The sequence below is a fragment of the Chinchilla lanigera genome, unplaced genomic scaffold (assembly GCF_000276665.1).
Source record: "Chinchilla lanigera isolate Chin_1 unplaced genomic scaffold, ChiLan1.0 scaffold00025, whole genome shotgun sequence".
Taxonomy (NCBI): Eukaryota; Metazoa; Chordata; class Mammalia; order Rodentia; family Chinchillidae; genus Chinchilla; species Chinchilla lanigera.
Window position 1 is genome coordinate 22,903,214 of NW_004955426.1, and position 26,238 is coordinate 22,929,451.

Genomic DNA, 26,238 nt, shown 5'->3' on the forward strand with positions numbered 1-26,238 from the left:
ATTAAGAAACAATACTTATAAAACTTTTTTCTATATCTGAAATTAATTCTGAAGGATAGATTTGAAATTTTAGAATACTAGGGCAGGTTAGTATGGATTTAAGAAGCATTGTTCGTTGACCAATTACTGAATTATAAATCTCTAACAAATATATATATATTAAAACACTCTTTCTGTAGACCTAGGATTTATCACTGTTAAAACTTGTTTTAATTTGTAGATGAGCAATGGCCCTTTGGGTTGCAATAAGTTGCACTTCTTTCATTAACCCTGTGTTTTGAACCTTTTTCTGTTTGATTAAATTTTGTCTTTTCTAAGAAAATAATTTGTTTATGCTCTTTGTACATTTTTTCCTCTACAGATCATAGAGGGCTTATATTGTATTTTGTATGAGCCCTTTATATATTAAATGGTATCTATCTTTTGTCTGTAAATATTTGCCCCTAGGGAGTATTTTAATTTAGGCAGTTGTCTTGACAAGAATTTAAGTGTATTGTGTAACCTGTTAATTTTGCATATGATTTCTTCTATTAATAAAAACTTAAAAGTAATTATTCTGGAGTGGGTAAGGGTAAATGGGGAGAATCTTCTACCTTTATGGCTTTACAAATGCCTATATCTCTAATTCTTTAATCTACCTGGAGTTAAAGTTATATCAGTGTATAGTATGAGTTAAGACCAGAGATTGATTTTTCTCTTCTAATTTGCTAACCAACTGTCCTAATGTCATCTGTTGAATAATTCTTTCATCCTGCATTGATCCAAGATGGCTTTCTTATCATAAATTAAGTTTTTATATATTCTAGGGCTATCTGTTCTGTTCTATTGATCTACTTGTCTATTCCTATGCCAATGCCATGGTGTTTTAATTATAGTTGAAGGGTATTTTAAGTCTATTACTTCAAGAGAGAGGCCAGCAGAGCCAGAACACTTACGTGAATGTGAGAATATGGGCAATTACAAATGCCTACCAGTTCTGTCCTCCTTGCCCATCTTTGGTCTCTGAGTGGCACAAGGGTGATCATTGCAGTTTGTTGACAGGAAATACTCAGGGATGCAGATGAGCCTTGAGATTGCCTCCAGGCATTATGTTTCCTGAACATGGTCTCTCTGATTTTTCTGTGTTTCCTAGGAAACCTCAGTGGCCACCCAGAGGACAGGTTTTCTTCAGCTATTGGCATAATACTATTGTTAATCCACAATGGTGACCAGCTGAACTCAGGTGGCACCTTGTGACTAGCTCTGTTCAATGAAAGGTGAATGGTAGTGACTTGTGTTGCTACTGGGAAGAAGCTTGGAGAGCAAAACTCATGGTCTACCACGCTTCAGAGAGAGGCCTCTTCACTGGCCTGGGCTCACCAGTGGGAAATGTGTGGAGGACACTGCAGCCAACCTTCATGACTTTGACTTTATAGAATGCATCATAAATAAACCCTTATTAATGTAAACCAGAGACTGGCAACATTTGTCACAGTAACATAACCTAGCCTGTCCTGACTGATAGCAAAAGGTGAGTCAAAATATTTAACAGTTGGTGTATCATGAGCATTCAGCCATCAAAATAGATACCTACTCGTCATGCTTTCTGCCCAGCCTAGGGGGCTGTGTCTGCTGAGAGGGAAGACCTATTTTTTATTTTTTCAAACTTGTCCTATGGGGTTTGGAGGAGGTGAATGCTCTTTGTAAGGTTCCAAATTGATCTCAGAGATGGTGGCCAGTAGATTACTGCTGTTACTGTCTTCAGTGAGTTTGTATGTTAGAACTGTGAACCTACTGTTTATAATTTATAGCTTTGGGGGAAAATGAAGGTAGTTGATTTTTTTCTATTTTCAAATAATATTAATCTCTATTCCCTAAAAGACAGGGCATTTTAAGCCTTTTGTAATTATACATGGCTTGTTAATAATTAAACATTATATACTCTTAACTCAGGAGCTTCACTGGGAAGGAATCACAGATGAGGCTTGGCAAAATATTTCTTGCTGCCCTCAGACAGGAACACTGCAGAAGCTAGATTCCAGCTCAGCACAAGGAAAGGGGGAAGATGCTGCCTTAGGCAGGCAGAGACCAGACACCCCCTTACCAGATGTGCTGCCAGATGCTGCCAGAACCCAGCGCTGGTAGGAGGAAGCAGGAGAGAAACCTGATCCTAATTAGGAGACAGAAGGAATGAGTTGGTGTGATTGTTTGTTCTTTGTAAGTGGGCACTTTGGGAAGGGATCAGCTTTCTCTTGTCAATTTTCCAGGCTTGGGACCATCCTCCCACTTGAGGGAAGTGGGTTTCCTACTGGAATTATGATGACAAAAATGACTATTTTTTCTTCAGTTATTTTATTTTGGAATAATTTTAAGTTTATGCGGACTTACAGTACAGAATCCCAGGACCCTTTCATTCCACTTTCTCTGATGTAAACAACTTACATTTGATAAAGAATATATTTATCAAAGCTAAGAAATTAATGATATAATACTATAAAGTAAAGCACAGTCCTTATTCAAATTCTACTAGTTTTCCCCAACACACTTATTCTATTCCAGGAGCTAATCCAGGGAAAAAGATTACATTTTGTTGTCATATTTTAATTTCATGCAATCTGAAGCAAATGCACAGTTTTTGTTTTGTTTTCATGATCTGGACTCTTCTGAAAACTATGGGTCAGTTGGTTCGCAGAGTGTTGCTCAGGTTAGACGTTTGTATTTTCTCCTGATTAGACTGGGGCTGTGCATGTTTGACGGGAATCTGAGTGGTGCTACGCTCTTCTCGTGTCTTTAGCTTAGTAGACACGTGACATCAACAGCTCATCACTGGTGCTGATAATCTTGCTCAGCTGGCTAGAGTGATACCCTCCAGTTTTCTCTGCTGTACAATTTCTGTTTCTACCTTTTCATAGTTTCTTCTTAGAAGGGAGTCACTAAATCCATCTCTGGAGTGGGGACTTCAACTCTGTGTGGACTGAACATTTATGTACCCTCAAAATCTACATGTTGACAGCTGGCCCTCAGTGTGATTGTGTTCAAAGATGGAGGCTTTGTAAAGTGATTAAGTCCTGTGGGCACGGTCTTCCTGAACAGTTCCAGTGCCTTTACAGAGTGCTGGAGAGACCAGAGTTTTTCTTTCTACTGTATGAAGATACAATGAGAAGCTGCCATCTATAAACCAGAAAAGAGACCCTCCTCAGATACTGAGCCTGCCAACACCTTGATCTTGGACCTCTCAGCCTCTAGAAGTATAAGGAAGACATTTCTGTTGTTTTAAAATTACCCAGTTTATGGTTTTTGTTATAGTGATACTAAACTTTATCTCCTAGAGGTAAGAATTGAATTTGTGGACAGATTAAAAGTACCACAGTAATTTGTAAATGTTTTGGTGAGATACTTTGAGGTTGTGCAGATGCCCTGTCTTCAAAGCTTTGTCCAGAAATGCTAGCATTCACCTGTGGATTTGGCCTGCAGCAGTGTTCTAATTGTGATTCTGTCTTTCCCCAAAATGCTTCTCATTATGTTTACAATAACTCTTCATCTAGTTGCTGCAGGCCTTCTGCAAAGTGCTGCCTTCTGTGAGAACAAGCCACAAGGGAAACCTGTTTAGGAGGTGGTTGTTGACATGTGATCTCTAGTCCGAATAAGTACTGTCTACATGGTCATGGCTTCAGGACCATGGAATGAAGAGAATTCATCTTAAGGATATGTCCCTTGTCCCTTCCTCAATGCCTCTTCCCACCTATCTTTGGAAAGGTGGCCCTGTTCAGAGTCTGTTTCCTTCCACAGACCCTCAGCCCCCAGGGGCCTCTGGTGTAGTTATTCTTTGGACCCTTAGAGTGGAAATAACACAGCCATGAGCCCAGTCTCAGCAGGTTTCTGGTATGTTGCAAATGACCTCCGGTCCCAACCAAGACACAGATCTGGTGGTGGAGAGAGATTCCCTTGTCCCTGGCAATCTGTGACTCCACAGGCACCTGGAAGAGCAGATTTAGGGTGTGGTGAATTAGGAACATCAGCTTAACATGATAGGATGCTGCATAAGGTCAAGGTAGAAAAGCAAGGCAGATGGAGCCCTATTCAGTCCTCCAGGCAGCAAAGATTGCTTCCTATATGCCAGAGATTGTTGTAAGTGCCCAGGATAAAGGGAGAATACTAAAAATCTCTGCCTTCATGGAGCTTACATTCTATGGGCTGTTGGGAGTGACTTGGAGAGTTCATTCAGAATATGAAAGAAAAGAGGACATAATGACCCACCCAAGTACCTGGGCTAGAGGAGGCTGTGGGTGGGTGTGGGGGATCTAGTCTGGAATATTTGCCATGTGGGGCATTTATGAGCTAGCAAGGCTGAGATGCCCAGTCAGTTGTGTAAAGCACACTGGACAAGAGACATTTGGGAGAGTGCGATTCACACTGGGACCCAGCTGGCAGCAGGTGTACCTTGGGACCATCTGGACAGCTTTGTCAAATTTTGTGACAGAGTTGTTGAGAAATTCTGGTATATTCCATAGAGTTGTCCTCCCCACTTGGGAGCCATGCTATTGAGATGTCCAGGGAGTGGAGTGTGACATATGTTAAAGCGACAGAAAGAGTTGGGAGGCAGTGCACAGCTGGAGAAGAGGGCCAGGGTGAAACGAAAAGCCATAGTGCTGTGAGGAATGTGAAAGTGCATGCCAGGTTGAGAATGACCTGATTAGGGGCTACATAAATCCAGGTCTTGGTTTCTGTTCTTCACTGATTACTGTGAGCTCACACAAGAATCTTAGCTTCTTTGAGTTTTAGTTTTCCCGTCATTGAAATCAGGGATGAGTCCTGGACCAGTGGTTCTGGAATGAGCATCTCCTAAGAACTTGTAAGAAATACAAATTCTCGAGCCCCTTTCCTGTCTTACTGAAGTAGAAATTCAAGATGGGCCCCAACATTGTTATGACATCTTCCAGGTGATTCTGATGCTCCCCAAAGATTGAGAAACACTGGTTTAGATGAGTTAAATCTCCCTCCTAGCTTTAAATCTTCCACACTGCATTCTTGTGCCAGTGCCTTTGCCAAGGGAAATAGTCTATGCTTCTTTGCCCTCCCAGTTGGTAAATTGTAGCTAAGCTAATTTCCCCTTGTGGAAAATAGCAAACTTTCTCAAAGTGGGAGCTTTTTTTAAATATTGGGAAGGGGTGTACATATTGTGTATATGTATGCACCTACATGTATATGTGTTTATGTGCATGTGTATGCATGTGCAAGTTGCATGTGTATGTGTGGTAATCATAGGAGGTTGGTGTGTGGAAATTTACCACCTGCTTGCTTGCTTTTTTGGATTGTATGCTGAGAAGTCAGCCTGAACCAGCAAAAACAACATACCACACTATGCAAGCTTCCATCTTGAGTGGGTACTTGAAAGCCCTTGTTTGCGGTAATCCCCTCCAACATGGCTGGACTAAGGGGTATTGCTGGGCCTTGAAGTTGGTCATCTGCTTGTCACTATAGCAGTTTGCCAACGTTTTGATGCTACCATTCTTTCTCCTATCTCTTGCATGTGTGTCCCCTTGAACTTGCAGGCTGCTACTTACCAAGCCCTGCAGAGACTCCCAGCCTCTGCCCGATGTCAGCAGTTGGGCCAGCTGTTCTCTGTGCCATCCCTTAACAACCAGCTGAGCCCAGTTCATGAAGCAATGTGAGGAGAAGCTCAGATGCAGACCTGCTCCTAAGATTTGTGCGTGGAGCTCAAGAGCCTTCATACCATTTGTATGAAAGTTTACAGTTCAGGGAATAAGCCAACAAATAGATACAATATTTCCTTTCTGTCTGCTCTGACAAATATACGATATCCTTTCACAGAGACCTGAAAGACTAGGTTCAAGTTTCAATTTCTTGGAGGCCTTAGGTCTTCACTTGGAGAGGAGGCAATGCAGACAAACCTGCCCCCTTGCCGTGTGATGCCCCACCCCTCACCCTATCCCTGCTTGGGCATAATCACGGGCACATGTGTCTCGGGGTAATTGCCATCCTTTCTATCTACCCACTCTGCAATGGATTACACTCTGGAATGGCGGATTTCAGTGTGAAGCATGATTGCATGATTGCCTTGAATGTGAAGCTGGCAGGCCTCTGGAAGGTGCTACCTGCTGCTCCTGAGTGTATGAGAATTTCTTTAATCCCAGGTTAACTGGAACAAACACTGCTTTCTATCTGAAACTGCATTTCCCCTGCTGCCTTGAAGGCACCACCTTGCAAGTGGCTGTACGGGGTGTGGCTTGGGGCACATCCCCACAGTGCTACTTCAGTAACGGTAGTTAGGGAAAGCTTCAAACAATGGAAATATTGTTTTTATTTACCTAGTCAGAATTTCCTGGCTATTTTTAGTTAGTCCGGGCACTTTCCATTGCATCAGTGAATATTGCTTGATTCATTCCATGAAAATCAAATAACTGAAAAGCTAGCAATGTACTTCTGTCACAGATGATATTTTTGTTTGCATTTTGAAGTGTTTTTATGAATTGGATTACAAAAGTAATTGAACCGAGGATGAATTTTGCTCAGGAAGTTGAAATATTTTATGAAATAAAATTACCATAAGAAATTGACCTAATTATTCAGAACTTTCTGATGCAAAAGAAAGCTTAATACAGTTTTAAGAGCCCTGCAAAGAGGAAATCTCAAGAACACAGCTCCCTTATGGCAAAGAAACACCCTTATTTTCACTTATCTCTTCAGAAGAGGAGCTTTTAGTATACAAGAAACAGCTGCAGGGTATACTTTATAAATGCATTATACTAGTTTTCAAGGCCATGGTTCGTCACAATGAGTTTTCTGTTACATAACAAAATTGTCATCATTTGTAACAGTTGTTAGCGAGGTATGAGTGTTATTTCTGTATCTAACTGTTAAATCTTATTTGTTCCATGTGCAAGTGGCCTACAACTTGGACTTTTGTTAATATTGAGGAAATGCCAGTATGTTTTTGTATTATAATAAATAGAATCCCAGAAGACTTCAGTTATTTTTCAAATGATTCTATGGCCATACAATAGTAGTGATGGTAATTGAGTATACTTTTTTTGTTTAACACTCCATCATAATCGAATTCATAACCCAAGGCTCATTTTCTAAATAAGCTTTTAAAAAATAAATTCGTATTTACAGGAGAGTGGTAAAGGTAGTAAAGAAAATTTCTATACATCTTTCACAAAGTTTCTCCTTGTGGTGTCGTCTCATATAACCATAGCACAAATGTCACAGCCACAATGTTAGTGAGAGTACTGACCAGTAAGTTATACTGTCAGCTAAACCACAGCCTTTATTTGGATTTTACTGTGTCCTTTTTCTGTTCCAGGATCCAATTCAAGCCACCATATGTGTTTAGTTAAATCTCATTTTTAATGTTTGTATACCAGGCCATCCAGGTGACAAAGCATTGTAGACGGTTTCTTCAATGGTAGACGGTTTATGCTTGCCCTGTATCATGAGAGATGCTAGGAAAAACATGGTCATCGCGCAGCTTTCTCTTCTTTTAAGATTCTTCCTCAGGCAGACTAATCACTCTTCTGGGAGCAAAAGGATAGGAACAGATTTATGGCTCTAGATAGCATTGTACATTGCCAAATTGTCTTCCAAAATGCCCACATACTCATTTATGCTGCCATAAATGATTTTTTGAGAGAAGCACATTCATGTACTCTTGTCAGCATTAGTTACTCTTACTTAAATATTTTGGCTTAATTTAATAGGTGAAAACAGCATCTCCGTTTTTAAAAATTGTATTTCTTTGATAACTCATAAAATTGAGTATTTCCCCCATGTGTGTTTCCTACCTAGATGTCTTCTTTTGTGAGTTGTCTCTTCATATTTTATTTATAGGGTTTGAATTTTTTATCAATATGTATGAGTTTTATAATAAAGCTATCCCTTGGCCTGTCATTTTGCAGCAATTATTTATCCCTCAATCTGTTGTTTTGAATTTTTCTTTTGTAATTTTTGAAGCACATAATGAAAATTTTATGATTCAGAATCCATTACTTTTCTTTTAATTTATTTTTTTAACCTCTTTTGAAAAGCTTAGACAGATTCTTCCTCAACATGTTTGATTTTAAAATTCAGTTATTTTCTATAATTTTATTTCACAATCACCTGTAGTATTTTATATATGTGGTCCAAAAATATTGTCTTCATCTCTCATCCCAGCAGCAGCTGACTGCAGCCTCCTGCTTCATGGGCAGTAAAAAGCCATCGGTGATCCCAGTGACAGGGTGGCACACACTCTCTCCACGCTGTTGCCCAGGCCGGAACCCTTGAAGCCACACTGATTCCTCCCTCCTTTGCTACCCTCACGCACTCAACTCTGGAGCTGGAGAGTTGTGTGTATGTGGCTCTTTCCCCACCTCTATAGGAGAAAAGTAGAGACTGCTTCCTCTGCCAGGGCACTGTTCTCCTCTCCTCTTTGCCTGCCTCATTCCTGCTTGTCTGTCGGGCAGAGCCAGGTGTGTCCTCGGTGTGTGCCACCACAGTACGGCATGCTTCCTGATCTTCAGCTCTTCACACCCAAGTGTAACGTTCTGATGACTTGTTTGTGGCCCCACATCTCTCTTCATTAATGTGGCTTCATTGACTGACCAGTGCCTGCTATATGCAGAGAGCTTAATTCACAGTTGTTAGGTATGTGAAAGAAAAAATAAATGTATGAAAATACTAATAAAATAGGAATCAAATCTAACTAGTTCCCAGCAGGGTTTGATTAAGTACATTCTAGAGAATATGAAAATGAAGGGGATAGCATATTAGAATTTATGCTTTTATGAATGTCATGAGTACTGTAGACTGACTTGTTCAACATTCATTTTACCCATGATATGTGTGCTGCCGAAGCGAGCACATCATTTTACCCATTATAATGGTTTATATCTAGATATACTTCCCAAAGCCTCTTGCACTCATAGGTGGGGCTTTTGGAAGATGATTGGATCATGGATACTCATCAATGGATTATTCCACTGATGAGCCTATAGCTAAATGTGAGGCGGGAAGGAGGTGGGTCACGGGGGTGTGGCCTGGGACAGTGCATCTCTCCTCCTCTTTCGATTGCTCTCTGCTTCCCGCCTGCCCATAGGAAGCCTCTCTGCCACATCCCTCTGCCCTGACACCCTGATTTGGAGCCAGCTGAATATGGATTGAAACTTCCACAAGCTGTGAGCCAAAATAAACCTTTTCTCCTTTACACTGTGGCTGTCAGGAATTGTGTCCCAGCAATGAGAAAGTAACCAAGACACTCATTTTCTAGGGCCATTATGATAATGCAAAGACAGCAATAATAAAACCTGAATTTCTCAGACTCCCCTATAGCCAATATTCTGGTAGTAAATTAAGCCGAACCAACCAGTTGTACTCTTGGGAAATATTGAGGGCAGGGGTAGGCTAGCATTCATGTTCCAGCTGCTATTTCTCCAGCAAAGAGAAGCCATCAAAACATGAAATTTAAATATCCCAGGGCCCATCTCCAGCTTGGGTGTCTAAAGGCAATTGCAGTTGCAGTATCAGCAGTGAAGGTAGTAGTTTCTTGGTTTTGAATCACTTCTATGGCGCATCCTCATTCTCTCAAGTGGAGCCAATAGAGACTCCATTCCTCTAGCCTTTCTACCAATTTTCATAATTACCATTTTTGCTTAAAATACCTAGTGTTTTCTACTTTCTGTATTGAACTATTGTAGACATGCTGAGATAGGGTGACTTGTTCCTTTCTTATTAACCCAAGTAACTTACTGCAGTCAGTTGCGATGTTTTCCAGAGCAAAGGGAGAAGATGCATTTCCAAAGGTTATGTGTATAACTGTGCTTACCAGTTATATTATGGTTCTGTAAGGGATTTATAAGTCATTACCATTATCTTTCCATTCACATTTTAGGTATCTTTGAGGTTGTGTTAGCATAGGTCTCCTAACTCAGCAATTGCCCTGGCCCATAGTGGGTAATTATACAGGTGGGCTCAGTCATAATTCTACATGGAGAAAGCATAGGTCAAAGTTTCAGATCTTTGACATGTAAAAAGTCCTTATGAACCAGTGAGAAAAATTAACACCCAACTGAAAAGTGCACAAAGCAGATGGATAGAAGAAGAAAATGATATGAAAATATTCAAATTCTCTTCTATCAAATTTGCAATTTGCCTTCATTTTCTTAGTGATTTTAGATTCATAGCAAGATTTGAGAGGAAGGCCCAGAGATTTTTGCCTAACCCCCTACCTCCACGTATATACACATGCATGGACTCCCTTTTATGAATGTTGCCCACCAGAGTGGTACATTTGTTATAATTGTTCAACCTTTCTTTTCATTCACTTTTCAGGTACCTTTGAGGCTGGCAATAAAGTTGGCAGTTTCCATTAGCTATAGTCAATTAATTAGGTTTTTTGCTTAGTGTTGTACAGTCAGGTTATAGATAAATGTATAATCACTAATAGCGACTGTGATAATATCATATAAAAGAGTTTTGCTGTGCTGAAAGTCCTTTGAGCTTCACCTAACCAACCCTCCCTCCCTTCAATCCCTAGTCCATGGAAACCACTGATCTTTCGACAGTTCCCATGGTTTTGCCCTTTCTATAATTTTGCATAGTTGAAATTACTCATTACTATACTCGTAATTGAAATAAATCAGGTGTGTATAAACATGTGTAAACCTCATATTGTCTCCCTAGTGTAAGAATCTGACAGAGCAAAGAAAATCCAAAAGATACAATAGATATTGTGAAAGGGAAACACACTGCTCAAAAGGAAAGAACAACTGAGATGAGGGAAAGGAGAAAAGAAAGAAGGGAAATACACACACACACACACACACACACACACACACACACACACACAGAATAGCTAGGATAATTGTACTGCTGATTTCTCTTGTTTTATTGAAAGGAACAGTTAATGCTTAAATTTTTTGACAAGCTTTGCATGCTTGTATCTGGTAATCTGAACAACTAATTTGAAGACAACAATATGCAATGTAACAACCATTGTTGAATTCCTATCATCTTGTTTTGTAAAATTCTGTATTGTTTCTAATGTTTTTTATTATTTTTATTCTTTTTAAAATAAAAATATTAAAAAAAACATGTATGATATCCTGGCTCATGTGGTAAAGTTAGCAATAACAGTAGCATCAAATATAGTCTAGCTACTGACAAACTGTGGTAGCTATTAACCTGATACCTTTACTTATAGGAGCAAATTCCACAGTTATATAACAAAATCCAACATATATCAGGAACTTGTATCCAATGATTTTCCCCTTAGTGGAGTAGTTTTACCCTCCACTAAGGAGGGCAGGGCTTAAGAGGGATAGGAGACAACACAGAGAGATGAATGAGGTCAAATATAGTAAAAGCAAGGCTGAAGGGCAAAATATGATCAGGGAAACTGAGAACACAGGAGAGAAAGAATGAAAGAGAAAATGACAGACTATTGAAAGGAACCAGAAAGAAAAGAGACAATGTTCACTCACATGAAAATATTATAAATTCAAGAGATAGTTGAGGAAAGACAGAAAGAAGATGAATTGAAGAAAACAAAAAGAAAGGTAAGAAACCTACATAGTGAAAAAAGAAAAAAACAAAAGCCAAACGAAACTAACTACAAAAACCAAAACACAACTCAGCCAGACAGGAAAAGGATAACCAATCAGACAAACAAAGGAAAACAGAAGTAGTAAAATTCCTCTGCTGTCCACAGCTCTGTGGTAGTATCCAAGTCGGATCCCAGAAATGTGCTGTATACTCCAGCCAAGTTTGCAGTGGTACTTGTGCTTGGTATGGGTCTAATCTTGGCCTCTGGATGTGGGGGCTGGGACTGGTCGTTCATTACTGGAGTTCTCTCAGAGCCCTTTGATATAGAATGGTGGCCCCACTGGTTTCTTTTCCACCTGTGTGCTGGAGCAGAATGTTGGTTCACCTAACTCACCAACTGCTGGCTCATATTCTCCCTGCTGCTTCAGACTTTTGCGCACCACTATCCTGCCTGCCAGTGTGTGTGCCGACACCTGGGCCTACTCTTGCTGGTTCCACCTGCTGGTGTGTGCCTACACACATTTTTAGAATGATTTCTAAAGTTGTCATTTTAAATTGATGTAAATTGATGCAAAGGATGTAATTTGTGGACTATGTCATGTATTGACATATTAAAATAGAACTAAACAGTGTGTGGTGGCACATGCCTGTAATCTCTGCACTTGGGAGGTGTAGGCAGGAGGATTATTGTGAGTTTGAGACCAGCCTGGGCTACAAAGTGAGTTCTAGGCCAGCCTGAATTGCATAATGAGACCCTCTCTCAAAAAGGCAAAAAAAAAGAGAACTATTTTAATTATTTCATGGCTTAATATCTCATCTCTTTTTAGTGCTCAATAATATTCTGTTATCTAAATGTACCACAGTTCCTTCATTCACCTAAGGATATCTTGCTTACTTTCAAGTTTTGGTAATTATGACTAAAATTGCTCTACATATCCATGCAAAAGGTTTTGTTTAAACATAAGGTTTTAAGTCCTATAAATAACAAGGAGTGCAAGTGCTGGGTAATATGATAAGAGTATTACTAATTTGATAAGAAACCACCCAATTGTCTTCTGAAGTGGCCCCTACCATTTTGCATTCCTACCAGGAATGCATGAGAGTTCCTGGATGGCTTGTGAACAACAGAAATTTATGTTTCACAGTTCTGGAGACTGGGAAGTCCAAGAACATATTTAGTGTCAGGTGAAGGCTTCTTCTTGAGCTTCTTGCTGTGTCCTCGTATAGCAGAAGGGAAGGGAGAGAAGCCTGAGGTCTCTTTTATAAGACCTTTAATCCCATTCAGGGACCTCCACCCTCACACCTAATTATGCCCAAAGGCCCCATCTCCAAATACTACCACATTGAGAATTAGATTCAATATATCCATTTTGGATGGACATGTACATTCAGTCTATAGTGTTTCTATTTTTTTTGCTAATAGCACTTTATCAGGTATATTTTTTTGCAAATATTCACTTCCGGTCTATGGCTTATCTTTTTATACTCTTGACAGTGTCTTTTGCAGAGCCAAACATTTGAAATGGCAACACTCAGACCTGCCAAGGCTGCGTTACTTATATTGAGCAATCTCACATACCATGATAAGCCTACAAGTTGCTTAATTTTCTAGATGTAAGTTGGACTGTATTTTTTTGAAAGTTTTAAAAATATTCATTCTCCTAAATTGGCACTTCTCAGTGTGTGGGGAGAGGGAAATTTTGCCCTCCAGAGGATATTTGGCAATGTTGGGAAATACTTGGTTTTCACCACTGGTTTGGGGAGGCTGCTATTATCTAGTGGGTAGAGGTCAGGGATGATACTAATTGTTCTACAGTGCAAGCAGTACAACTCCCTAAACTGTGTGGCTCAAAATAGCAGTAATACCAAAGCTAAGAAACTTCGGGGGTACAGGAATTCTGCTTTAACTTATACAAATTTAACAAAACATTTTTAAAGGTTTATTTGTTTAATATTTTGGGGAGAATAATGTCAGTAGCTACAAAAAAATTGAAATGTATATTCCCCATATTGGTTATTTTTCATAAATAATTAAGTTATGTTCATTTGCTACAAAAGGCACACACACAGATGCTCTGTCTAGCACAGAGTATCTGTTACTTACTCTAACTGCACAGTTTGAGAAGCAACCTAAATGTCCTTCAGTAGGGCAGTGCTTAACATACGTGCTTGCTGTGTGTAGTAGAGTGTTTGGGCACGTGACCTCCTCCTGTTCTTTTCCTGTGATGCCAGCCTTTTCTGAGGATAGGCTGGTATAAGAACATTCCCAGGATCCTCTTCATGCTGTCATTTCTTAGTTTAGAAACTAGAAAGAACTCTCATCCTTTCTCTCTTGACCTTGCGTTGAGCCAGGAGGAAGTCTGTGGCTTACGTTTGGCCATTGGATGAAATTTTGAATCTGATCAAAGGCAGAGCCAAAGGGATCATTGAAAATTAAAACCTTGAGTAGTAAGAGATGTAAGTATCTATGGGACAGAGGAAGCTGATGCCTGGCCTCATAATTCTTGCTAAGTGACAGAACTGAGCCTCTATTACTTACTGTACCAGAAAAGCTTCAGGTTCTGTTATTAAAATGACTAGTGAGATAGTTATTTAAGAAGAAGTAGCTGAGACATCTGGAGACTTTCCCAAAAATGTATGTTATATAAAGTTAATGCAGTATAATACTTGGGGTTAATTGAGCAATTTCCTCAGCTTTTAGAATCATTAAAATGAATTTAAGTAATGGAAATCTTTCAATGGAAAAAAATTAGTGGATTGTCCCAGCAGCAATAAACTGGCTCCAGTCCAATAAATAGATACATTAGATCTCTGTAAATTGCAAAGTACCATAATTGATATGCTAGAGAAATATATGCAGCCATTAAAAAGAAAGAACATCAAGACAAAGTAGGAAGTGGGATATCAAATTGCAGAACATTCATTCACTTAAAAAATAGTTAGTGAACTTGCTGTTTACTAGTCTCTTTATATTTTTTTTTGTTTTTTTTTTTTTTTTTTTTTTTTTTTTTTTTTTTTTTTTTTTTTTTTTTTTTTTTTTTTTTGGTTTTTCTCCGGTACCAGGAACCGAACTCACGACCTTGCGCTTGCCAGGCAGGCGCTTTTGCCGCTGAGCTAAATCCCCAGCCCCTACTAGTCTCTTTATGATGAACAGGACAAACCTGGTTCCTGCCCTCACAGAACATTATTTAAAATGGCAACATGTGGGAGAAATTGTTTAACAATAACAGAGCAATGAACATTATTATAGTGCATGCATTATACACATTCAGTCATTAATGTTATTGGATTAATAAACATTAATGTATTAATTAATACATGTATTAAAAGTAGACTAAGTATGATAAGGTAAAAATTATGAGCATATATATAAACATAATCAGTATAACAAAAGAGAATAAATAAGATTTTTATATCTATATATATATATAGATATAAATACACGCACAGAATGAAACAATGTTTGCTTAATTGTATACAACCAAAAGGAGATATACCAAAATGCTGACAAGACTCACCTCTGAGTGAGAGAATTTCATATTTTTTATTTTCTATATTCTATATTTTGGCCATTTGCATGTTTTGTAATTATAACATTTGTTATTTATAGTTGTACAATTGTCTAAGATAAATTGAGAGTAAAATATTTGAACATTTTACATCTCATTTTATACTTAACCATATTTTCAAATATTCCATGATAAGTATATACTGAGTAGATGCATATATATCATATATACAACATATATATTATGAATAAATAAAAGCTCATCATCTTGCTTTATTCCAAAATTCTAGATTCAAGTGAGAAGAGTCAAGTCTATGCTACCTTTAATCTCACTTTGCTGGTGCCTGATTTTTAGATGTTACGGAAGGGACCAAGAGAAATTTGGGGGCTAATATCTTTACCAATGCCATGTTGGGGAGGGACAGTAAATTTCTGGTGGGGTCAGTTGAGACAGGTGTTGTGTATCAGAGGGAATGATACACAGTCATCCCAGCAGGTATCTTGAATTATGTCTCCATCTATAAGCACATGGTCTTAAATTTTGTGTAAATATATTCAAGACAGAATGCATGAAGCTTCTAATACAATCTCTTTTGTTTGGGGACAGGCAAGTTGGGGCCTCCACTTGACATCAAACTGGGCGCATTGAACTGTACAGCTTTCAGCATCAAATGGAAAATGCCACGGTCTCCTGGGAGCCCAATCATTGGGTACACAGTGAGTACATGAGCATGGGTGTGCTTGGATGTCTGGACATCCTTCCTATCCCAGTACCTCCTATAACAGGTTGAGTATTCCTAAGCCAAGATGCTTGTGATTGGCAATGTTTTGGATTTTGGAATATTTGCAAATATAATGAGATAGCTTAAGGATGGACATGACCCAAGTATAAACACAAAATTTATGTTTCATATATCCCTTATACATCTAGCCTAAAGGAAATTTCGTGCAATACTTTTTAGTACTCCTTTGTTTTGACTGTCCCATGTGGAAGTTTCTACTTTGGTGTAGAGATTCAAAAAGTTTCAGATTTTGAAACATTTCAGATTTTGAATTTATGGATTATGGATGGTCAACCCACCAATGCGCTCCTTATGTCAGCCCTCCCATATGAACAACTGCCCCATCTTCCTTTGGTGAAACTGTAAGAAATGTTTTAAGGCATTTGTAAGAGCTCTGAAATGCCGTCTGCATTCATTAATTAGGATTATTTCTGTGCAGCAGTAGGAAAATACAAAGCAAATAGAAGGTGTCTTCTGATCTCCAGTTGCCTCTAGCCAAACTTAGAGGATATACAGAAACATGGAAAATCAAAGGAAGTCACGGTGCAATGTTATAAGTACTAAATAAAATAAGATCTGAATCAAAAGAGTGGGGAGGTCAAGTGGAGGAAGGAACAGAGAAGCAGTCTTACCATCACAGACTGCAAATTGGGCAGATTTCAGGGCATCAAAATGTTTTCTTTGGTCAGTGTTTTTAGAAACAAGTCAGATTTTAGAAGTCAGGATATTTCTGATGATATTCAGATCTCTGAAATCTTGGTTGTATGGGAAGCACTGACCGCAATGAACTCACGTTTCTGTGGAGCACCCTGCACTGTGCAGCTGAGCTCCCATTTGACATGGGATCAGAGCCCTCCATAACACACAAGTTCCACCACTCCACACTATGTCCACTTCACCCAGGGACAGAAGCCCTTCCTTTCTGGACTCATGTCATATCAAATGTGGGAAAATGAACATTCTCTGTGAGGGTTGTAGTTTGGGGAACTGAGAGGAGGAGAACCTGCTGTCTTCACCCTCCTTCAGTGATATGGGTCTTCATCCCAGCCTCTGCGGGCTTCTGAGCTTGTGGCCCAACGGGTGTATCTGACGTTCATTCCCTCCAAACTAGCGTGTGGGGTGGGATGATGCATTTCAGAAATACCACCTCTGTGAGTGTGACTTGAACCTTTGATCTTAGAGAAGTATTGGCTCTGTTCTCACCAGGCTTTCTGGGTCTTTTCAAGGTCTTTTACTCTGAGGTCGGTGCAGATAAGTCCCTGTGGGAGCAGTCACACAGTGTGCCACTCAGCTGGGACAGCCCAGTCACTGTGAGTATCTCCATGCTGCCAGCCCCCTCCAAAACACCTGGACGCTTGGCATCCAGGGAAGCTCAGATGGATCTCTAAATTGGTACAGGTGCTTCCTTCTGCATATTAATAATAATATTTGTAAAGTCCTTTAGAATTTCTAGATATTTTGCATGTATGCCACCTCTGTGACCTGCCTTTTCCTTCTCTGCAAAGGTAGACATGTGTTGAAAGGGTCCTGGCATAAATGCTGCTATCTCAGACCCAATCCCATTTGTCAGGGGGAGGAAACAGCCACCTTGTTATTTTTTTCCCCTTCTTTTCTTCTTAACATTTAATTCTGATTTTCTTTGAAATCCCAAGAAAGCTTTCTAAGTAAATACAACACTTTTGTATCTTCCCAACTTCCTGGAGACACAATGCAGAAGAAAAAGACATAATTTGAAATTTATATTTGAACAGTGCAAGTTATTTATTTTCCTTTTCGAGCTCAGTGCAATTGTCAGCTCCTCCTCCCTTTCTTTCCTGTTTCCTGTGAAGGTCTCTCTGGGTGAATGTTTTTGCCTTCAGCACCTTCTGGTTTCTTTTTTTTTTTTTTTGTGCTCCTCTTCTCTGGTCTGCTGCTATAGGCTCCAGGCTAGAGCCTTTCCGTGGCACTACTTTGGCCCGTAACACTATCAAACAGGTGGTAGCAGTGGCAATGCTGTTCCTTATTTAATAAGTGCCTGTGCATGGAGCCGAGTCTAAGACTTATTTGTCGTCTTTTATAAGTGGCTCTGACTTATTGTCTGTCACCTGCCAAGACCATTCCTCATGCGTTACGTTTGTTTTGCCATTTATTCTTCACAGCTATCCTATGACCTCATGTTACTGACAGGAATGCCGAGACTCAGAGAGGTGAAGTAACTTCCCCAAATCATATATTAGTAAGAAACAGAGCTGACAGTAACCCCAGGGCTGACACTCTTGAGCCCTTACCCTAGCAAATTTTGCCAAAGCTCGCGTGACCTCAAAACAATTGATGCACATTTTTAGGATGCTTGTATTTCTATGGCATGCTTTTTATCTTAAACTAGATTTTTGCTTGCACAAGCTTGTTAGCTTCAAAAGCCCTCAGCCCCAACCCCAAGGTTACGTGATCCTAAGAGGGGACATTGGGTTGGCCTCATCTAGCAAAACATGAGTTTGAAGTTCCCTCTCCCTTTGAGAACCCTGGAACTTCACATCAGCCCAGCAGGGCCACCAAGGGTAGGCATCATCCCTAGCAGTGTCCCCAAGGGGCTCACAGCTCTGCCTGGAACAATCTAGATATGGTGGACACAGCACTAGTGGCTTGAAATCTAAACAGAGCTTTTGAAACAGAAAACCTGCCTTTCACATAGGACCTGGGCCAAAAATTGGTGTATCTGTAAGGTTACTGCAGGGCAGACCAAAAGCAGAGGGCCAGAAGGGGGCCAGGTGCACTGGGCTTCTGGACCCGCTTTGTGTCGTCTTGCAGGTTGGAATTTTACCCAGTCACTTAACTTTTCTAAGCTTCAGTTTTCTCCCTTGGAGAATATTGTAATTAAACTGCTATGAAAAACAAATAAAATTGTGTATTAAAGCCTTACATGAAATGTAAAAGCCATAGAGATGTTAGTATCATTCCTGATTACTTCTATGCTAAATATATTCTCTGTTATTTCTACCCAGGCATTAGAGTATGTTGTCAACTCTAGCATTTGATCATCTTGCTGATTTCAACAAACTGCCATAGTAGCTTCCTTAGGTCCAGCACTAGATAACACCCACTCCTTGTTTTGGTGATTTGAGAAAATCACACATACACTGATAAAATCATTAGACAACAACACAAGACCAGAGGTCATTCTTATGCCACTTGGTAGATACACAGGGTTTTAGGAGGTGGAGATGAGTAAGGGAATAAGTGGTCAAGAGGTAAATCTTGGGGCTGGAAATTGAAGCAGTAAATTTTCTAGAAAGTAATACTCAAGGGAGGGGCATCCCAATGGAAAGGAATGGTCTGAACCCACGAGTGACATGCATCTGTGTTCACATGCCTCTGTACATGTATGTTTGGGCAAAGGTGGAAGTGTTACAGGATATACTGGTTGGAGAGAGGAATAATGACACAAGTGCAGCGAGTCAGGAACCGAGAGGGCAGAGGGTGGCGTTAGAATGGCTGTGGGTTCAGACCGCATATGTTTTAGACTCTTGCATTACAAAAACCAGCTGGGTAACCTTTTTGAACCTCAGATTGTCATCAACAAAATAGAGATACTAATACTATCTATGCCACAGGTAATGTATCTGCCCTGCCTGTGCATCCATGTGGCAGGGTGCCTCAGGGTGCTGCAGCAATCTGACAGAGGCATCATAGAATAGTTACAATTTTCAAGGGAAAACAGTAACATTTGTGTAAACTACTAATAACAAGTTGTTTGGATGCAACTACTCAATAAATGGAACTCAGGCATTTCTTCTGGCCCACAGATGCCATAAAAAGGTTTCTAAGTAAATAAGTATGCCACAAACAAGGTTTGGGAGACTTAACCTCTATCATATCATCCTATGGGTGTTGTGAGTATTCGGAGTCAATGGTTGTAGCACCTTCAGCATGACATCTGGCCTGAAATAAGAGCTCAGTAAATGTTTGGTAAGATGCATATTGCAAAGATGCATTTGCTGCTCTAGCTTTCAGGCTAGAGCAAGGGCAGGTGCTCTGTGGATTAATTTTAGTCCTGCAAATTTTCTTTCATTACTCATGTCTCTTCTGTTTTGTTTGTTTTCCATTCTCCAGGGACCATATGGCCATCAGGCAATTTTTGTAAGTATGTTTTAGAAGAATTTACTCCTTATCCCTGTCTAGGATTTGAGGGTGTGGGGGGGTCTCTTTTCATAAAAATGTTGGTTTTCTTGTATTTCTCTCATCTTGAGCAAGGCTCGGTGGAGTCTGCTTAGTTGTAGTGTAAGGAGACCCTACCAAGTGTGCCGGGTTGATTTTTAGTCATCTCGAAAGAAGATGCTCTTCTCCTTCTGCGTGCTGCTTCCCCTCTCATGGCCGAGTAAGCTTATGAGACACATAATTAAAGGTAAACCAATTTAAACTCTGTTCCAAGACCAGGTGAAACTTATTGAAAAAGAGGGAAAATGTTTAAACCAGAGAACATCTCCTGGAGGTGATGCCCCTCCTTTCAACCTCTCCTTTCCTTGTTTCCTTTAATAATTCCAGATTGTCTTTTCAGCAAGATTTGATTTTCCAGACTGAATGCCAGACAAGATATTGGGTTGAAAAATGATTAGTTTGATTAAAATAATAAATGGGCCAAAATAATCCAGCTGGTAATTCCAATGCATTGTTTGCAAATCTGCCTTCTAGATGCTTCTAATTTGGTTAGCATTTCACCTTATCTTTTGTCTTATAAGAATGTCCAACAGGTTTCTTCCTAGAAAACAAAATAGTAAAACAAAGCAAGGAAATTTGAGAATTATTTTAGAGTTAGAAGTAGAAAATGATGCTTAGACTGGTGGTTTCCACACTTTTTGATCATTTACACCATTAGCTGAAACATATTTGAATGCATACTAGTACATGTTTATTTATGTATTTATAAATTATACATATACTACTATGGTAAAATGTATGCACATTATAAGGTGCCACAGAATTTTAAAGGAGGAGATAAAACAGACATAGAATGTCCTATTTTCCTCTGGCATCTCAGTAGATCGTCTTGCCTGGAGAGGGAGAGGAGGCACCCTCACTCTGCTTTGGAACGTGCTGGTTTGTTGATCCGGAATAGTGATGTGGTTTGGGTCTTAGCCAAGATTAGAGATAGAAAACCTATCTAAGAATCCAAAGACTTGCATCTCATCCTCATTCTGTCACCAGAGTAAGGGTGAGCTTCTCTGAATGTCTCATTGACTATAAAATGATGGGATAGACTAGCAAGGGTTCCCCACTGAAGATAACTTGGTCTTCTAGGAGGCTAGAGAAATAGATGTTGTCATATTAGTAGGCAGGCATCCAAGATGCTAACTTTCCTATAATACTCAGGACAAATCTGCTCAAAGACACTTTTTCCAACCCCTGCTGCACAGCCTTGGAAAATGCTTTCTAGCTACCTGTGAACATTCAAGAACCAGAACTCCCTACACATCCTTCTACTTTGTTCTGCACAGCTTTTCTCAAGGCCATTGGAGGAAGGATAATTAGATGTTCCATTCATATTTTACGGTGCCTTCAAAGATTGTCGGTATCCTCAACAGTCTCTAAAGCAAAGAAGGATTTATAGTCATCTGTGAAGCGCAGTGCGTGTTTAGTCACTACCAATGACAGTTATTTAAGAATGAAAGGCTATTGGTACTGAACCATTGGGGCAGAGACTAAGTGGCACCACCACGGACACAGCTAGTTTACAATAAGACCTGGGTCTCCTTGCTGCTAGTGCAGTACCTTGTTCACTTCATGCCTCCTCATAGCTGTGCTCATCTGGACTAGCGAATAGGACAACCTCCTGCTTCATTTCCAAGACAAACTGATCCAGATTCCTAGCAGAACAAAGTAGCATGTAAGGAAATAGAAGTGAAATCCAAAATCAGAGTCAGAGATGTAAGTTCAGAGTCATTCAAAGTAATTTCATCAAGCTGAGTGAAAGGTATTTATTTAGTAAACAATAGTCCCATTGTTTGCGGGGGATCCTCTTTCTGATACATAAGGTATTTTTGTAGTCTGGGTGATATATTAGCTATGATGTAAGCCTGGTATTCCAGAACATCAAAATAACAGTGATTCTAACAAGGTATCCATCATGTTTTCCTCAGTGACTCTCAGGATAAAAAGAGTGTAGGACTTTTCTTGTGGCAGAGATGCCAGGTCCTTCTATTCCACTGTTCTTCCAACCCCTTGTGCCCTCATCCAGATGGTCCAAAATGGCTCACTGCCACATCTCTACCCTACCCAACAGATGAGAAGACACATGTGACCTTTCTTTTAAAGGGATAATTCAGAAATTGAACTCAGCATTTTCACTCTCATCCTATTGGACAGAATCTAGTCACATGACCACACTCAGAAGGAAAGGAGGCTGAGGGTTTTCCAGTGGCTGTAACCCAAGTGAAATATAGGAATTCTGTTATGAGCAAGGAGCAAAACGGTACTAGAGGATAACAGTCATCCAGGTCAGACTGTGAATGGAGGGAGTGGTGCTGGTCTAGAAGATGTGAAAAAAGCAATTTAAAAAGAGGCTAGTCTGAGAATTAGATGTGCTATGTCTAGAAGTCCAGTGACTGGGACAGGTAAGTTGGGGTGTGTTTTATGAGGGAAACTAGACCTGCTCTTTCCCCTAAACACAGTTATACAAACTCTCTGGGTCTAGTTGCGTCATCTGTAAGGTGGGGTCATAGGACTGACCTCTTGGGGCTGTTGTGAGGATTAAGAGGCAGTGGCATGCCATGATTTATAAATTCCAAATTGCAACATAGATGCAGTGTACTGTAATTATCCTGATCATGAAATGGAAGTTTGTTGTTAAAGGGCTATCTGTGGGAAAGGAGAGAGTCCCTGGTAACAGTTCATTGGTTCAAAATTGCTGGAGGTTTTCTTGGGCTTTGTGTAAGGACTTGCTTTGCTTTTCTCTGCTATACATATGTAAATTCATCAGTAGTAGGGAAGATAAAGGAAACATTTTTGGTGTTGCATATCAGAAAGGGAGGCTGGGGATGTAGCTCTGTCACAGGTGCCTGCTTGGCATGTGCAAGGTCCTGAGTTTGATTCCCAGTTTAAAAAAAAAAAAAAAAAAAAAAAAAACAGAAAGAGCTACACAAACACGTAGAAGGGTTTTGTTTTGTCTGCCTTGCTTGTTTACTTGTTTTTGTTTTTGCAGCAAAGCACCCAACTGCAAATCAAAAAAGTGAGAGGAACTAGGAGTTGGAAAAAACTTCATATTCTCTGGCCTCTGCTCCAAAAAGGCAACTTCTCCTACTCTATTTCTGTCTTGTGCAGAAATAAATTACAAGAGAGATAAACATCTTTTTGTTTTCAGACTTCCACAAGGCAACAAAACACAGCAAAATATGATGTGTTTTTTATTTGGCAAAGAGCATATTCAGCATCTTTTCTAGTTGGATGCAAGGCTGAAGTAGTAGTTAAATGCTCCAGAGCAGAAATGCAAAGATTTGTGGAATTCTGTGATATGTTACTGAAAATTCCAAAGATTATCACAAGCCACAAAGTAATGAAGGACTTCATTTGGGAGGGGGGATGTTAGGGGAAAAATGACGGCTAAATCACTGAGTCCAGTTCCTTTTCTCATGGCCCCAGTTATTCCGTCCTCTCAACCCTTCACGCTTACACCAGTTTGCTGGCACAACAATGCAGGAAAAGACAGACTGGAAGCAAGTGGCTCCTGGAGGGTCACCCTGCACCTCTCGCCCTAGCCGAGGGTAGTGCTAATCTTTTATATCAAATACGCAGTTTAAATATTTTAATCTATACAGGGAAATTCTATATTTTTTCCTTGATTGTCAGTGGTACCATTTGCATTTCTGGTACATTAACTTCCATGGGTAAAGCATCAACAATTAGTCTTCTTTATTCATAAATCCTACGTTTTGTTGATTTAAACAACACTTAATATTTTTCATGCAGGTATTATCCAGTTAGAACTCAGGTCTTGGAGTCAAGCTAAGCAAGTTTCAAATTTCTATTTTGATACTTGCTAAATACACATCCTTGACCAAATTATGAAATTTTCAGGGCTTTAGTTTTACCCTCTCTAAGTGAAGATGAGAAAGATATCTACTTTGCAGGAATGAAGGGAGAATTAAATAAGGCTGTGTACAAAGATAGCTTTTTCCTAAGACAGAGAAAGCACCCCCATCCATGGCAATTAAAGAGAGTAAATTTGGTATTGATGCATAGCTAATATCTATGGTAATCTATGAAATCCCACCACTACCCCATACTACATAGAGCATGGTGACTTCCCAGGAGAAAAGGATCCTAAAGCCAAAGGCTGCAAGAGCACTGGGTTCATTGGAAACTGTGTTTCTGCTTTATGGGATGAGCCTGGAGGGGCATAAGGGAGAGAGTGAGAAGAGCTTTGGTCCACCTGCTCCCTCGGATTCTTGGCCATTCAACTTGACACAACCTAGCAATGGAAGGTTGAGCTTCTGGTGGGAGCATGGGTACATGAAAGTAGAGCAGAAGGGGAGGAATAAAAAGTTCTGTATGTTCAGCAAGGATTCCTTGTTTAGGGTGGAGAGAGGATGAGAGGAAGGGAAGGACAACTTTGAGACAGATACTGTCTGGGATGCTGTGCAGGTAGAGTTCAGGAGGCCTGCATATAGCACCAAAATGGAGCGGAACCGGGGAGCAGGTTCTGAAGGCATGGTGGACGTGGACACAAGAAAATTTGAGTCTTGTCTTTGGAGTTACTGCCTCTGGCATCTGAGGCAGAGGTACTGTTATGTTTCCGTTGTAATAGAATGTCACGCATGGGTAATTTATAAAGCAATGAAATTTATTTGGCTTATGGTTCTTAAGGCTGGGAAATTGAAAGGCGTGGCACTGACCTCTGTGCAGGATCTGGTGCAGCCTTTACTGTGCCATCCAGCAGTGGAAGGTGCAAAAGCAAAGAGGAGATCGAGCTTGCTCTTCTAACCAGCTCACTCTCAGTGATTATTAACCCACTCTCATCTAGCTCACTCCAAAATAATGGCGTGGATCTACTCAGGAGAGCCCTGCCCTTGTGCCCTGATCCCTTCTTATGAGGCTTCATCTCCCAACACTGTTTAATTGGAGATTAAAATCCCAGCGTGTGTTCTTTGGGAGGACACCTTCAAACCATAGCAGATAAGATGCTGTTGATTCTGATGGCGGAGTCGGTAGTTGAAACTGGTTTCTTGATGAGGTAATCTGTTTATATGGGCCATCTTGGCTCTTGACTGTTTTCTTTCATTTCACTTCAGTACACTTATTCATTCATCAGAAAGCATTGCGTGAGTGTTTGCTATATGTCTGATAACACTGTGCTAAGCTTTGGGATGCCAGAAGAATAAGAACTTGCTTTCTGCCCTCATGTGGATGGGGAGAAGGTGACAAATAAACAGACAATTACAGTATAAGGTGAGTAGCGTAAGATTGAGGTCCACCAAGGACACCAAAGAAGCGTAGAGGAGGGGCACCTAACCAGACTGGGGCTGGGGTTAGAGAAATGAGGTAATGTCTCAGCTGAACTGAGTCATGAAGGATGAGCAGGGTGAGCCAGGCAAGAGTAGGAAGAAGGGCATTTCATGTAGAGGAAATAGCAGGTTCAAAGGCCCAGAGGCAAGGAATTGAATGGCATAAATTTGAACCCTGCCAACTTCTTAAGTATGACTGGAATATACAATGCAAGGAGGGGAGATGGCAGGGGCTGGTGCTAGAAGGATAAACGGAGGCACATAAATAGGCTGGATTATAAAGTGGAAAGAGATATGCTCATATTTGAAAATTAGAAATGTAACTTCAGCACAGCAATATGAAGTCAAAATTGTACAGGCAGCTTTTGTGGCAGAGAAAGCACTGCCTTAATTATAAGGACTTGGATTTATATGCCTGTAAGGATGAAATGACATAAATAAATTCAAACAGTACAAAGCAAGTGGCATTGGCTCCACTGGTAACTAACTGAGTGGTGGTTAGGGTTAGAGAGGAGCACATAGGGGACAGTGTAAAGAATTTCAAGTTTGGGTAATTAGGAAGAATGCAATAGGTTAAGCTCTATTTTGCTAGTGGGCGGTGGAATGATTAGATGAGCTTTGATTGTGTTGAACTTGAGTGGTTGGCAGCCATTGTGTAGACAAAAGGCAGTCACAAATGCACACCTAGATCTAAAGGAAGGCCAGAGCTGGAGGCGCAGATTTGGGAGGCATCCCCATGAAGGTGAGTGTAGAAGTGTTTGTCTACACAAGCGGCTGCAGCGGAAAAGAGAAGGTGGTAATGGATAAGCTCCTGGTAAAGACGAACAGAGAAAGGAGAATGGGCAGAGGATGCTGAAAAGCAGCAGCAAGAGAAGTAAGAGACCAAGAAGGATCAGAGCCATTGCTTCAAAGGAAGTCAAGAGATTTCAGAAGCAACAATAGAATTGAAAGTTGC

General features: G+C 40.2%; 1 protein-coding gene across 1 annotated transcript in view; it reads left to right on the forward strand.

The window, feature by feature from the left end:
• Positions 1-26,238, forward strand: part of Egflam (EGF-like, fibronectin type III and laminin G domains) — a 174,003-nt gene that overhangs the window by 46,699 nt on the left and 101,066 nt on the right. Inside the window, exons 2-4 of the mRNA XM_005386224.2 lie at positions 15,636-15,745; positions 17,037-17,120; positions 19,900-19,926. Coding sequence (XP_005386281.1) covers positions 15,636-15,745; positions 17,037-17,120; positions 19,900-19,926 — 221 coding nt within the window. The remainder of the gene's footprint in view (positions 1-15,635; positions 15,746-17,036; positions 17,121-19,899; positions 19,927-26,238) is intronic.